At 41.9% G+C, this 16,007-nt stretch overlaps 2 protein-coding genes across 2 annotated transcripts in view; both read left to right on the forward strand.

Moving 5' to 3' along the window:
- The window catches only part of LOC119408543 (serine/threonine-protein phosphatase 2A 55 kDa regulatory subunit B beta isoform), a 31,596-nt gene extending 25,933 nt beyond the window's left edge, over positions 1-5,663 (forward strand). The window contains exons 8-10 of the mRNA XM_037675383.1: positions 1,015-1,106; positions 1,189-1,312; positions 4,999-5,663. Of these exons, the coding sequence (XP_037531311.1) occupies positions 1,015-1,106; positions 1,189-1,312; positions 4,999-5,154 (372 nt within the window). The 3' untranslated portion in view covers positions 5,155-5,663. The remainder of the gene's footprint in view (positions 1-1,014; positions 1,107-1,188; positions 1,313-4,998) is intronic.
- Positions 5,664-9,717: 4,054 nt separating this feature from the next.
- gpr151 (G protein-coupled receptor 151) lies at positions 9,718-11,059 on the forward strand. The gene has a single exon (XM_037675959.1). It carries the CDS (start codon positions 9,718-9,720, stop codon positions 11,032-11,034), a length of 1,317 nt encoding a protein of 438 aa, XP_037531887.1. The 3' UTR covers positions 11,035-11,059.
- The last annotated feature ends 4,948 nt before the right edge of the window (positions 11,060-16,007 follow it).

A 16,007-nucleotide genomic window follows, 5' to 3' on the forward strand; every position in this document is an offset into this window, starting at 1 on the left:
TATCTATCTATCTATCTATCTATCTATCTATCTATCTATCTATCTATTTATATCAATATATATATATTTATATCTATCTATAGCTATCCATCCATCCATTACCTTTACCCACTTCTTCCTTTTCGGTTCGTGGGGGTCACTGGTGCCCATATCCTTCAGTCACTGTGCGAGAGGTGGGGGACACCCTGGACAGGTCTCCAGTCCATCACAGAAATTTAAAAAAAAAAATTTAAAAACCCATGTCCTTTTTAAAACTCCATATTTGATCCTGTTCACACCATACATCTGTTTTGGGTGATTCAATCACAAATGTTGCTTTTCTTCAAAATAAAAGCGCTACAAAAGCTGGTTTCAAACTAAAAGCAGAGTTTTGGGGGATTTACCTGTTGAATTATTTATATTTGATTTCTGATTTTCCATCGACCTAACGCGAGCCGAATGGTTGCAGCTAATGAGCCGGATGTGGCCTGTGGGCCGGGAAATGCCCTGATCTGTTGAGGCTCATTTGGGCAGTCTGAATGCTCCGAAGAAAATTCTTTACTGGTGAAGTTAGTAAATTACAGCTGGGGCCAAATCAAATCAAGACTTATTGATTTCAGGCTAATCACTCAACGTAATCCTGTTTCGCAGGCATCCTGTAAGTCTGTAACCTTGTCATCTTTAGCAATTACCCCAGGAAGAGATATTGAACCGAGCGTCCTTCAGAGGACAGTGTTGGTGCAGACGCATCCTCAAGGGTTAAACCTCCCACTGTGTGGTCATCAGGGTCAGATCCACACTGTCTGATGTGGACATGATTGATAAGGCCATCATCTGGACTCAAGGGATTCTTTTTTTTCTATTCTGCTTCCACCTGCCACTGAACAGCTTAGCGCAGGTCAGCAGAACTCAAGGATTACTGAAACTTGAGCATATGGCAGTGCAGCTTAGGGTTATTGGCTAAAAGGCAGTGCAGTGGATTTCAATGCATTTTAATGATGTAGCAATGTATATTTTTTTGTTTTGCTCCTTCAGGTTCATGACTATTTACGGGGCAAGCTTTGTTCTCTGTACGAGAACGACTGCATCTTTGACAAGTTTGAGTGTGTCTGGAACGGATCAGACAGGTTTGACTTCTTCTCACTCGGTTATCAATCAGGCGACCTGATCCCCCGCCCCTCACTAACCCTCTGCTTCTCTCCTCCGCAGCGTCATAATGACCGGCTCGTACAACAATTTCTTCCGAATGTTCGACCGGAACACCAAACGAGACGTCACGCTGGAAGCGTCCAGAGAGAACAGCAAACCCCGAGCGATTCTGAAGCCTCGCAAGGTGAGCCACTTTACATAATCACTGTAATCCAGAGTAAATGAAAGTCACTGGATTTAGACTTTAAGGGCTGGAGATTCCTAGACAGGCAGGATAAGTCTATCCATCTTTTATCTTTACCCACTTCTTCCTTTTCGGGTCACGGGGGTCACTGGTGCCACTGGTGCCCATATCCAGCAGTCACTGTGCGAGAGGCAGGGGACATCCTGGAGAGGTCTCCAGTCCATCACAGGGACACACAAACAACCATTCACTCTCTTGGGACAATTTAGAGTTACCAATCAGCCTAACATGCATGTTTTTGGTCTGTGGGAGGAAACTAGAGTACTCGGAGAAAACCCACGCATGCACAGAGAGAACATGTAAACTCCACCCAGAATGGTCCTCCGGCTGGGATTTGATCCAACGACCTTCTCACTGAGAGGCGGAAGCTCTACCAACTGTGCCACCATGTCGCCCAGCAGGACAAGTCACTCTGTAATTTATTACAGTTTGCAATTATGTAAAGAAAAGTGGTTTCTAGGTTTTTCATCTCAATTCATTTTTGTAGTTTTTTTTTTTTTTCTGCAAATTTGAATGAATTGAAGTGTTCATAAATGAACTACGACATGCCCAGTGGCATACTGTCCTGCAAACAGCATGAACAAGCTTTTTTCCTGAGAAGAAGTGAATAAAAATATATTTATGTTCCACTTCTATTGCTCTTTCTTTGTTACCACATCAAACAGTGAGGTATTAAAACTGTCAGTTTAGTCTGTGCGATAAACTAGTTTTTTCCCTGACTGTTAATTATGCTTTTATATTTAGTTTAAACAGGTTAATGCCTCTGCCTTATGTTTTACCCAAAGCCCTAATCCACAGAATAATGCCTGCTGGACCTGTTCTAGTAGTGAAGCTATCTTTGACCTGCAAAAATATTCAACGTTATTCAAATATTCACCATTGCTTAAAGAAAAATAAGGAATTTGTTTTGGAATTGTGTGAAGGGAAAAATGCATAATGGAGATTTCCCACATACTGTATGTAAAAAAAAAAGTTCTATGGTATGAGAGCCACTCAGAAAACCATAACCATAGTGAAGCATGGTGGTGGCAGCATCATGCAGTGGGGATATTTATCATCACCAGGGACTAAGGTGGTCAGAGTTTAAGGAAAGATGGATGTAACCAAATGAAGAGAAATTATTAAGGGAAGCATGATGGAGATTTAACTCTGGGAACAGAAGTTCACCTTCCAGCAGAGCAATGACCCTAAACACACAGCTACAGCAGCACACTTTTAAAACAGACAACTCTAACTCAATGGACAACAGATGTGCAATTGTATTAGCATGTCATCAGAAACAACTGATGGAGGCTTAGAAATGTAAAAGTACGGGCCAAGACATGCAGAAAAGTTCAATTCTTCCTGGATGTTGCTAATTTTAGGGTGGAAGCTGAAAGAGAGTCGTCAAAGCTCGTTAAAGTAGGATAAAGTTGAATGTTTTGCTTAAACATGTAAAACGATAAAAAGTTACATCATGTTTTTGCAGAGACAGCGGCATTGACAAAAAGACAGGAGAAAGAACTGGAAGTGGCAGAAATGAAGATGTTGAGGTTCTCCTTAGGAGTGACAAGGATGGATAAGATCAGGAATGAGATCATCAGAGGTACAGCACAGGTTGAACAACTGGGAGATAAAGTTAGAGAGGCCAGACTGAGATGGTTTGGACATGTCCAGAGGAGGGACAGTGGGTATATTGGTAGAAGGATGTTAGAAATGCAGCTGCCAGGAAAAAGACAAAGAGGAGATATATGGATGCAGTTAGAGAGAACATGGAGGTAGTTGGAGTGAGGACAGAAGATGCAGAGAAATATGGAGGAGGATGACTCGCTGGGGTGACCCCTGAAGAGGGAAAAGCCGAAAGAAGATGTTTTTGCGGATACGTATATAATTTCCAAGTGTCTTTTAGCTTTGGACCATCATTTTAAGAGTAGAACATGTCTAGATTTTACAACAAAAGAAATTGCATGATCACATGTTTGTATTTGTGTCAACCACACATTTGTAAATGGAATATTGGCACAATGCAACAAAATGGACGAGCAGTTTAGCTTCTCACTGCAGAAAAACAAACGATGTGAGTGCACCGCTAAAAGCTTGCTACACACAAGAGATGGTAGATATCTTGCTCTCGCTCTCGTGGATGTTGGACGCTATTTTTCGCACAGACGTTTTTTACTCAAAGAGAAACTGCAGCGCAGAACTCCTGGTGATCCCTCCCACAGATGTTATGCGCTAAAGCATATAAACAACACAGTGACAACACTGTTGGCAAAGTAGGTGTTTGTTTTCAGTCGATGATGGAGGAGTTGGAGGAAGATCTGGTAATTCGGATGTTAACCAAGGAGAAGTGCTAGTTTGCTAATTTGTCATGAAGGGATCATCAATGACAACAAACGGGGCTGAAAAGTTTCCCCACACTGCCCAGCTGAGTCTTACCTCCTCCCGGTCAGCACAGGTACATTATCATTATAACAGTTTTTTGTTTTTTTTACTATCTTTATAAGTTTTGCTAGAACAGCTGTAAAGATGGTTGTATTTTCTAACAGCCTCAGCCAGCTGTTTCCCAGCAGAGCAATTGAAGCGAAATGAAAGCAGCGTAGTTCAACCACTTTTCCACATAAACACGTCCACAAAGCTCTGACCAGTCACACAATACTTGGTGCATTATCCTGCAATAAAAAAACATCCTGCCAGGAGCTTGTACACAGAACAGGTTTGCTGAGACCACGCAAGAACAAAAATCTGTAATTTTCATCTCACAACTTGAACAATGAGAGCAAATATCTTGACGTCTTGTAGAGTGTAAATCAGCCTTAAGGAGCTGAAGAGCTAAACATTTTTATGAGACATTTTGTAAGACAATAAAGGCATAAAAAGCCAGTAAATATTGAATCTTATTCTATTAATGGAAAATAAACTCTGTCAATTTTACAGAAAGTGTGAAAAGGCTCCAGTCTTCTCCAACTTCAGAGATTTGATGTGAATTTATTGTCGTTCTGACGGATGCTGAAGGAGCCCACGTACCCCTTCTGCCTCTCAGAACTGAGTCCTGATGGAGGAGTCTAAACTCAAGGATTCAAGGTTCTTTATTGTCATTCACATCTCATGATGTGGTACATGAGGTGGAACAAACTTGTGTACAGAGTCCCAGTTACATCCAACAACAAGAAGAATATAAATTGTAAAAGAAACAGTAACTAAGGATCTAAGATGTAAACTAAGAATACAATAAAAAGAAACAATACGCCGAACAACAGCAGCACGAACATGAGTCTGTGTGAGCAGATGAGTACGAATGAACACAGCAGCATGAAATAAATCAGCAGCATGAGATCAGCAGCATAGATACTCAGCAGCACATGTCAACAATCAAAGTGGCATTACAGTGATTTTTCTGGTTAGAGATTCATGAGACTAACAGCTTCAGGGTAGAAGCTGTTCCTCAGTCTAGTGGTTCTACACTTAATGCTCTTTAACCTCCTTCCTGAGGGGAGTGGAGCAAAAAGTGTGTGTGCTGGGTGAGTGGGGTCCTTCATGGTGCAGGTGGCCCTCTTCCTGCATCTAGAGGTGTAGATGTCTGTGATGGTGGGGAGGCTGACTCCAAAATGAATATGTAAACACTCTTCACTGTTCCTGTCCCTCAGGTGTGTGTTGGTGGGAAACGTCGCAAGGATGAGATCAGCGTGGACAGCCTCGACTTCAGCAAGAAGATCCTTCACACGACGTGGCACCCGCATGAGAACATCATTGCTGTAGCAGCCACCAACAACCTCTACATTTTCCAAGACAAAGTGAACTAACAAAAAGGGCGGCCTGCCCCGCCTGCTGACCCTGCACTCTTGGATCCACATGAATGAGGGGCTGCTGTTTTTAATTCCCTCCACTCTGGTTTAAGAGTCAAATATCCACTGACATGCTTTGGGGAAATGACCAGTAAGGATTTTGGAAAAGCGAATGCTACGTGAGGAAAAAGCTTCGCTCCGCAGTGTGACTTCTGATTTAAATTATTTAACCGCCCCGAAGAAATGAATCCTGCGCATTTATGCAACGAGAGGATTGCTGCATGAATAACGCTATGTAGCAGCCCTCTGGACCCTGACGACAGGGCGGTTAAAGAGAACATTGAATATGAAACAGAGCACACAGACAATCGGAGCCTAGGTGAGGGGAGGCTCGTTGTCATGTAGCATCAGTGCCCCCTGTCTTTGGCTCTGCTACAGGATGAAGCTGCCGCCTCTGACTGAGGCTAAAGTGTTGGACACTGCTACAGAGGAAAAAAAGAAGACTGTTAATGCCTGACAGAGACTCTGCCGACACGGTCAGGCTCTTTAGAACCAGTTTTGTGTCTCCTTGTCGAGACGTCTGTAGTCTGTAACGTGAATGCAGCCGTCCCAGGCTCTGTCAGTCCTTTCATTTAACGCTGTTGTTTCGTTCTCTCAGTCAGTGAGTCTGTTTAGAAGCTGTGGTGCCTTCTTTTGGTATGTGGGGGTTTGATGTAAAGGGCATGGTGGGATTGGGGGTGGGTGGGGTGGGACTGTGAGAATGTTTTAAATGGAAAGTCAACTTAGGAGTTTTGTTTTTCTTCCCCGTTTTTCTTTCTCTACGAATGAAAAAGAGCAACAAAAAAGGCTTCGTGCAGCTCAAAGCGTTTGGAGTTTCGTCTCAAACCTGGTTTCGTGCTCGAGAGCTCAGGGGAAGATTTGTACAGAGTACCTTCAGTCTGTTTAACGTCAGAGACGAGACAAAGCCACATTATTTTTCTGTGCAAAATTCATTTTTTTTTACACGCTTTATTTCACTTGACTCTGCTTGAATTGTGCTGAAAATGATCTGTAGATGGGAACACCATAAACACATCACGTTAAAACCTTTGAACCTGATATTTTCTTCCTCAAATGGAATTATATTATATGTTGTCATTCTTTGTTGGCACGTGTGTCGGTTCTGATCCTGTTCGATTTTTAAAGCTCACACTTAGTCCTTTAAACATCTACAGATCATTTGAAGCACATTGCAGTGATTCCACACCGAATCTGTTTCATTTTGAGCTGCTGCCGTGTTTGTGCACGTTGCTCTTGCTAAAGAAGGGGGCGACGCAAGCAGGTTGCGTCTCGGCTCTTGGCTCAGACCGGTTCACGGATGAATCAGGAAGAAGCCAAACAGTTGAAGGCTTGACTGAACTCTGTGCAATCAGGGAATAATTAAGTTAAGTTTCCTTTAACGGTAATATCTTCTAAACAGGTTCTTTTGTCACACTTCTAATTGAAACGTATGAACTTTTATAGCTCAGAATGTATTGAAATGCAAAGAAATGACCACGCAGTCTTTATGCTTACGGGACTTACTTTGAATAAAAAAACTGAATAAAGATTTGCAAGCTCAAGATCTGACCTGCTGTTTGAATGTTTGTTGAATTTAATTGTGGGGTGCCAGTTACATGAGGGTTTTATACGTCAGAGCATGATAAAGATCGTCAGAGCCCTCGTGTATGAACAGTGTGTGAGCAAATAAAAGTTTGGTTTTGGTTTTCTGAACTCGTAAGGGGACTTAAACTAAAAGTTTCCTCCTAATCAGAATACGATTTATTATCATTTTACTGAAATACAGTGAGATTATGTTGGCACACTCCCCTGAAAGATGAGCGAAGTGCACGTTGCTGCTGCTCCTTGAGAGCGTGACCTCTTGTCCTTTTTCAGAATACTTTTTATATAGAAAAGGGGAAAAGGCCATGAGGATAGGATAGTGGTATTAATCTTCACATCTTGTCCTTATCAGGACATGATTTAAGACATTAAAAAAAAAAGTAATGTAATGTATTAATTGGTGCATTTGACGACAAGACGGTGTGATTTGTCCATGAAGCATTTCCAGATAGTCCATAGTCCTGATAAGATGTTGGTCAGCTGGTACAGCTCTGATGGTCCTTCACAGAAGTTCTAGGGTGGGGGGGTGGGGGGTTGCGATAGACATAGCTTCTCCTTAATTTACACATATCCCAGTAAAAATATAAGTCGGCCTGCTTCGAGGCCATCCGGGGGGAGTCAAAGTCAGATAATCCACAATTGTTGATTTTTTTTCAGACTGACTGTTTTTTCTTGTCAGCTTTGAGTCCTGCTGGTACTTTTGATCTAAAACAGCCAGATTTGTCGGCATTCCACTGGTCCGTGCATATGAGCACCCTTCAAAATTGTTCCCAACATGCTGGAGAGTCCCAGAAGTCACAGGTGGCCTGCAATTTTTACAAATCGCTTCCATCTTATGGTTTAGCTCATGAATCAGCTGATTTTGAGTCCTCAAAACACAAACAAAAACTTCACACAGACTCGGCAGTTTTGCCATGGCCGAAACTGCTGCCGCCGTCTTCTTCAATAGCCGATAACATAGGTATCTGACGGTGCCAAAAAGCAGAAACCCTGCTATTATAGTTCCAATTACGTATATAAACGTCTTCGGCATCATCCTGCGAAAATACGGAGAGACACATCAGCTCCCAAACTCCTCACAGATCCATGACGTATCCTGAGTTTCAGCAGGACATGAGGGCTCTCCAGGATCCTGTCGCTCTGTTGAAAATATTTTATCAATTGCGTTGAAAGTCCAGCTTACCAGATCCATGACAGTAGTTTTATTTTCAGAAGATGTGTAAAATAGGAGCTCCGATACACAGAGAGCAAGAAAAGCAGGAGGAGGCCAGGAGAGCAGGAGGACGAGGCCAAAGCATCAGATTTAAAACTGAGCATTTATCATTTAAAACTGAACCACATAAAACATAACATACAGCACACCTCAAAAATGATCAAAACAATCTCACTCCAACGTAAAGTCCAAAGATTCTTATATTTTTTGTTGCATGCAAACTCAGGTCAGTGCACGCCTGCAAGACACACAAACAGCTGATAGCATGAAATGTACGTGAATTGTGTAATGGGCACTTCCATTCTTATTGAGAAGAAACAAGTGTCCAATCAGTATATTAATTCAAATAAATAGATTCGTAAAGTTGGGCATGATTGTGGAGCAATTGCAGCAGCGGCACTGCTGGAGAGCATCACCTGTAGAAGAATTGGGAGGCAGCGTGTTTTTTGAAGGGAATCACACCGAGCTGCTTGCACACGATGCCTGTTAATGTTCCAGCAGGGCCATTCTTTTGGACCTCTGTGCTAATCTGGCCTCAGCATTAGAGAGGGAAAGCTGTGTGCTGCTGCAGGTTTGAATACTGGCCCTGCTTGGGTTCCTTTGAGCCAAAGCATTTCAGAGGCAACTGGCTGACATGTTGGTTAGGTATGGAACAGTTTAATCTGTAGGTATATAATTTAAATACATAAAATCACAGGGTTAAACTTTACGTCCATCTACTTCTTTCCTCCCCTCCTGATTACATAAATAATGCAACACTGAATATTTGTGCTGTCTTCCATTGTACAAAACCTGTGCCTTGTTTTCACGTGTTCTGTTATTAGAACAAAAATGAGCAGCAGGATGAAGATATCTCCACTTCATTATTCACAACCTTACTCACAGATCCACATGTGGCAGTGGGGAGGCCGCCAGATTTTAAGGGGAAGGTTTAGAGCCTGGTAAAGTATTTTCTAAAAACATGTCCTGATCTGTAAAATGTTATAGTTCAAGGAGGCCAACATAATTTTCCCCACATGTTAACAAAAAATCAGAGCAGCATGTGGTGTGAGGGCGCCCTCTTGTGGAGAAAACATCTAATTTAGATTACTGACCATGTGGTCTTAAATCATTTTCCAGTTATTTGTTCATTTGGTTCCTTCATTTTATAAAGTAAACTATTAAAAAAGCAACACATTCAGTTGATGCAGCAAGCAAATGACAATGTCTTCCTGGATTTCATTCTGCTTAATGTGACATTAAATGATCCATTTGATGACAAATCCTGACTGATTGTGTGCCTGTAAAACATAGCCTAATATGATGGAATCAAAAAACAACACTAATGTGATTGATACATCACATTCCCCTAATTTAGACTCATTTCTTTGATTTGTTCCCAGTATGCAGAGTATTTCCTAATTGGCCCCATGTGGGTGTAGTCGACGCACATTTTGCCACATGGGGACACCAGCTGTCAGTCAAAGAGGATCTTTATAGCTAGCTGCAGAGGATGCATTAATACATTATGGGACAAAGCAGCGGGCAGGCAGGAGCTCCACTGGTAACTCTTAACGTTCAATTATTGACCATTTTAACAACTTTTAATTCCACAACACTGTTTACAGTTTTGCCTTCAAAGCAATTCAACTTTTTGAAGTTCATCAACTTGGAAACCGTTTTTTAACTCCTAACTTTCCTTGACTTTTCATAAATTGTTTTATCTGCTCGTCCTGTTGTTGAGAACAATGGACCTGCCAGTTGAGGTCAATGGGACAGTGATGAACAGCTCCATAGACAAGTGGACATTTCATGAGCTCGATTCGTTCCATCAGAGGGAAGCAAACAAGCTCAGAGTCCTCGTGCCAGCCATCCTGGGGGTCATCTGCGTCTTGGGCGCGGCTTGTAACCTCACAGCCATGATCATCCTGTTTTCAACTGCGCACAGAGGCAAGCTGTCCCTCATCAACTCCCTCATCTTCAACCTGATGTTTGCAGACGGGCTGCTGCTGATGTTCACCGTGCCCTTCAGGGCCGCGTCGTACTCCAAGGCGAGCTGGAGTCTGGGCTGGGCAGTGTGCAAGACGGCCGACTGGTTCCTGCAGTCCTGCATGGCAGCGAAGAGCCTCACAGTGGCGTTTATGGCCAAAGCCTGCTGCCGCTACGTCTCGAACCCCACCAGGCAGGTGAGCATCCACCTGGGCTCCATCTTGGTGGTGCTCTTCTTCATCTGGCTGTCAGCCTGCTTGGCCACCATTCCTCTGTGGCTCTTTGCTGATCTGCAGAGAGGCGTTCACGGGCTTGTGTGCGTGATGAAGGTTTCCCCTGAAGCTCTGGGTTTCATGTCTGTGTATGTCAAAGCGTACCCACTGGGGGTCTACTGTGCACCCCTCAGCTTTGCCCTCATGTATTTCTGGAAGGCTTATGGCCACTGCCAGCGGCGCTCCAGCAAGACCCAGAATCTGCGCACTCAGATCAGATCTAGGAGGCTCACCTTGATGCTTTTCAGCCTCACGGTGGCCATGGCTGTTCTCTGGCTGCCTCAGTGGGTGCTGTGGGTTTGGGAGCGCCACATGGCAGAGAAAGTAAGTGAAGGAGCGCAGCCTGCTGTCTCCCCTCCACTCATTTTCCTGACCCTCTCTGCTCAGCTGCTCACATTCTCTCTGTCTCTTGTGAACCCACTCATCATCCTCTTCCTCTCTGAGGAGTTCAGAGAAAGTTACAGGGGTCTGTGGAGACGTCTCACCTTGCGCAAGCAACCTCCACCTAAGGCAAAGCTCGGACCTCACAACCCTACCTCCCTGCAGTCTCCCTGCCCCAGACGAGAGACCTCAGTGGAGGGGAGACTTCAGCTCAGCTTCAGCCGGGAACCTAGTAGCGAGGTGCAGCCCCGTCCGGAGGAGGACGCAGCAGTGGGGAGAACAGACGTGGACAGGACAAGTCTCAAAGATGGTCCGGTCTTACCTGACGTGGAGCAGTTCTGGCAGGAGAGGGAGACTGGACTGCACGGAGAGGAAAACGATCCGGTGCCGTGGGAGAATCAGACCAAAGAGGAGAAAAAGTAAATGCAACATTTATGGCTGATCTTTGTACCAGAGCTCTGCTGAGTGTTGCAGTGTAGCTCATTGATGTTCTGTGTTTAGGATTATATTCAAGACGTAAGAGCAGAAGGAATAGAGCAGCATCATCCATATAAATAATAACCTTTGCAGTAATGGCACTTGATTAATCAGAACAAAATAATGATTGATGGCTGTAAACTAAAGCTCCTATGAAGACAGAGTATAGATTGTTTTTACATAGATTCAATGTGCTGTAAGAACTCAAAATAAATACAGAAAAGCAGTGGATTTGCCTAAAATGTTGACTTTTAAAGTTCTAATGTAAGATTTGGAATCTGAATTTAAATATACTGGCCCTATAGTTTACTCGTTGTTTGTAATTATTCTAAATATATTTGACGTGGAGTTGCAGTCTCGTACAGTGACAGTATAAACGTCTCTTTTGCTCTCAGTGCAGATGTTCATTATTTATTGTGCATCTGGTTGTCAGGTGTTTTTAATAAAGAATGATGTCAACATGCAGCCCGAGTTGTGTTTTTGTCTTTGAGTCACTCGTGAATATCCAGGTACGGTAGGCTCCTTCCTGCTCACACAGAGCCATTAAATTAGTCTTGAGTGGGTTTTTAATGAGGGAGAAGAAGTTTTCATTTAGACCTTCCTCATAAGAAAATCTTTTTATATTGATCATGTCAAGATGTGATTTGAATGATTAAACGTGGAAATCTCAAATCTATTAGCAGGAAAAGCAATCTACCTCTGATCTTAACTGAAAAACAATAGTAAACATAATTCTATTTCTCTAACGAGACATCAAAGTTGACATGTTTTTAATGTAATGTATCATTTTTAAAAGATTAAACAATAATACAAAGAATATGAGATGCAATAATTTCATAGTTACCTAACAAGCTCTGTTTTCTCTCTTCCTTCCCTTATGACATTTTCCGCTCATTAATCATTTATGTTGACCTTTTATTGCCAGAGCTGTTATTAAATCAGAGCAACACTTTAACTGTATCCCACCATCAGTCCCTGGGGTGGTGACCTGACCGTAAACACTGCAGGAAAAAGAAATTTAGACTCCCATTAATGAGATGAAAATGCATCAGTCACCTTTAAAACAGCGAAATAATTAAACAGGTCAGTTCACTAGATATACAAAAGCACAAGATGGACTCTAAGAACTGCATCAATCTGGGTATTGCCTGTTTATACCTCTGGGCTGGCATTTACCCTGACTAATGAGCCAGTAAATCTGCATTTGTGTGAGTTTATCCAATTTGGACTACATTTATAACAAAAAGGCCTGGAGCTGCTGACCGTGGCAGGTAACTGGTGCTAACAGGCCCGCCTCCCTCAAAACTGAAAGAATTAAAAATATATACATTTTTAAAGCTTTTACATTCTGCACAAACCAAGTTCACCATTGCAACACACATATGCAGACAAATATAAATTACATGTTATATTGCTAAATAACGTCATAAACAATTAAAGCTGAGCAGTCTTTGAAGAAATTCTTTACGAGATGATTAACAGACACCAACAGGTAACGCTAAAGTTTTAAGCAAAAATCTTGTGCAATGGAAAGCCCTCGGAGCAGGGTGCTCACACTTTTTCAGCATTTTAAAATGACCACGTAGAAGCGATCTACTTACTATATATACTACTATAAAGAACAACCTCTGGAAACGTTAGTGTTTAGGTTTACAGTAGTCCCTCGTTTATCGCGGGGGATCCATACCTTGAAGCCCCGTGATACGTGAAACACCGCAAAGTAGGAATAGTAGTACAAGTAGTAAGTAATCTTTCCCACACTTGCAATATTCTGATGTTCTAAAAGAGCACAGCGCATCATAATTTCAGCTCTCTGCCAGCGGTCTTGGCCACGCCCACTTCTCAGCTGCAGAGCAGAGATCTGACACACTGTATGAATAAACTTCTACTGCAGCTTGTGCTGCACACAGGTGCAGCAGGTGTTAAATAATTTCAAATAATTAATTTGAAATTTAAAAAAAATTCATGCTGATCGTGCGGTTCATCCATCAATCAGCCAATCGTATGTCAAGTCCAATCTTATTTTGAAAAAAGCGACAGAGTGAGTCCTCGAAAAACGAACCGTGAAGTAACGAGGGACTACTGTACATGAAAAAAACGCTGCAGTTTCCATGTCAGTCGGGTTGCCAGTTAAGAAATTAGGAACTATAATACTGTGGCTTTAAAATGATTGTAGTTTGACCTAAACTGTCATATGTGCTGAGTAAAGATATTCTAAGATGAGGTTGTTTGTTGAACATGTGTACAAAAAAGAAGAGGGTAAATAAGACATTTTAAATATATCTGGCAACACTGCACATGCAGTGTCTGCATGATCACAGTTAATTCCAAACTGGTAAATACACTAGCGTCTCTTTGGACCCTGGATTTTATTAGTTTTGCTCCTACATATTGAAAAAGGGTGAGTAACACAAAAACTGCTCTCATAGTTTATATTATTTACGGTTTCTTTTCACAAATATGGCTTCCTTTACTCCTCGGATGCAATCTTGTGAAAATAAACCGTCCATCATTAAACAGGGGCAGAGGCCTCCGTGTTCAACTGTCCCCCTCTTACAATACTGTTATTGCTAGTATCACTCAGCCCCCTGTGAATAGCAAACAACCATCAGGGTGCTAATGATCAGTGTTAGGTTGATGGTCCTTCTTGTTCATGTGAACCTTTAGTTTTGAATGTCAACAACAAACTGGATGATCCACTATGAGAAGGAGCTATTTATAAGACTGAGCTGAACACAGCACCTCAGACTGAAGAAGTCTTTCGGATGGAAGACAAAAAGTTTCTATAATTTTTTATTTTTTGAACCCGTCCAGAGGACCTGACTTAACATCTTTAGACTGACCTATATGGTTTATAGACAGAGAGTCATCCAGGAACTCTATTTGTGGCAATGGTTTCAAACCAGGTGGGGGAAGTGATATCAGCCCAGTTGCAAACATCAAAATGTTCTCCACAGACACAACAGCATCACCTTCTGCAAAGAAATACATGTTCAGGTATACCAGGGTAATGTGGTTTTCCAAGTAGGTACCAAAAAACTTTGCAAACCTTCACAATCAAGGAGTCTGCCCAGTAGGTCAACATTTGACTTTCAGTCTTCTATTGCTCCCTGAAGGTCTGAGTTAAGGTTTGAAGAGTCTCAAGTTCAAGCCAGTCAGTCGCTATTCACCGTGGCACAGGGCAGGGGTCAGCACAGTAGGGTGTTGTAGTGCAGTCAGGAACTGAAGGGCTGAAAGACCATCTTTGAATCTTGAAAGTGAACAAAATTGTGAAGGTAACATTGTTTGTTGCAGTGACTACCTGATAACAGGTACACATGCCGTGGAACATTTCAAACTAAATCATCCTACAGAATAAAAGACAGTCACATTATAAATATCTTACCTATCAATTACAGATGAGATGTGGTCAATAACATACCACCAGAGGTAGTCTGCCTCAATTTCTCCACGGTGGCCACGATGCTGAGAGTTTTGTAGACGCGATCAGCAAATACACCAATCCCACGGAATAAAGGGCATTCTTCCTGAAGTATCTGGTTTCCACAACTCTGGATGGACTTATCACGCCTCAGAAGTTCCACTTGGACACGGAAGAGTCCAGAAAAGCGTTGAAAAAGGCGGTTCAGGCTCTCAAAGAGATCTGCACCTTTCAAGAGCTGAGAGACGTCAAAAATCTGGACCTGAACGTCGGGGCTAAGATTATTGGAGTTTAATGTCAGATCATCAATAAACTTCTGGCAACTTCTAAATGGGTGGAAATCCTTTTCCACACATGTGGGGTGATTTTCTTCTGTGGAGTGGTACTATTATTAGGATTTATGTGTGCACTGACGCTGTTATCGTTTTGATCCAATCACGTGCTACAGTCTCACTGACTGGAGAACGTGCAAACTTCAGTGAAGTGGTACATCTCTCAACCATGGGTTTTTCTCTCAGTGTCTGGTTTTATCCCACAACAACAAATCCTTGGTAGTCTAGTGGTTAGGTTTCGGCACTCTTAGCATTGTGGCCTGGGTTTGATTCCCAGTCAGGGAAAAAAGTATTTTTTGTGCGCCAAGATGGAGTAAAGAAGCTTAAACTACCAGAGGAAGCTGAAAGAACTGATATGAGCTCAAAAAATGTGGAATTAGCTGAAAACGCTAAAATTAACATCAAGCACTAAATACCTGAAAGAGCACAAAAACCTGAAACCAGCAGAAAAAAATATTGAAAAGAGCATAACAAGCTGAAATTAGCATAAAGAAGTTAATTAAGCTGCAACATAAATTAACATGACAAACTTGAAACAACTGTAATTACCACCAAAAATTCCTAGAGTCCTAAATCCTAAAGCCTGAAAGGTTAGAACAAGCGTAATTTAGCAAAAGAAAGCAACGAGAACACATATTTGTCCAATTATGCTGAATACAAAGGAAATTAGCACAAAAAGTGGAAATTATCTGAAAAAAGCTGAAATTAGCAACAACAAAAAACCAGCTGAAAACAGCAGGAAGAAGGTTAAGTTACCTGAAGGAACACATTTTTGCAGAATTAGGCTGAAAGATTATGACATTTTGCAAAAAATGTGGAATTAGCTGAAACTGCTAAAATGAGCACAGAACAGAATTAAATAGTAGCTGAAATAACTGAAACTTCAGAAATAAGCAAATAAGCTGAAAGTACCATAAAAAGCTGAAACTAGCAGAAATAAGTTAAATTGACTAAAAGTAGCCAAAATTAGCACCAAAAACTTGAATTTATCTGAAAACAGCTGAAATTAGCTAAAAATGTTGAAAAGGTAGATACATTTTAAATTATCAGAGGAAAGCAGAAAGAGCAAATGTTTGCCCAGTTAGGCTGAAAGAAGCAGACGAGCACAAAAACGGGGAATTATCTGAGGAAAGCAGAAATTTGCAAAAACACAGCTGAAAAATACA

The sequence above is a fragment of the Nematolebias whitei genome, chromosome 4 (assembly GCF_014905685.2).
Source record: "Nematolebias whitei isolate Nwh7 chromosome 4, NemWhi1, whole genome shotgun sequence".
Lineage (NCBI taxonomy): Eukaryota > Metazoa > Chordata > Actinopteri > Cyprinodontiformes > Rivulidae > Nematolebias > Nematolebias whitei.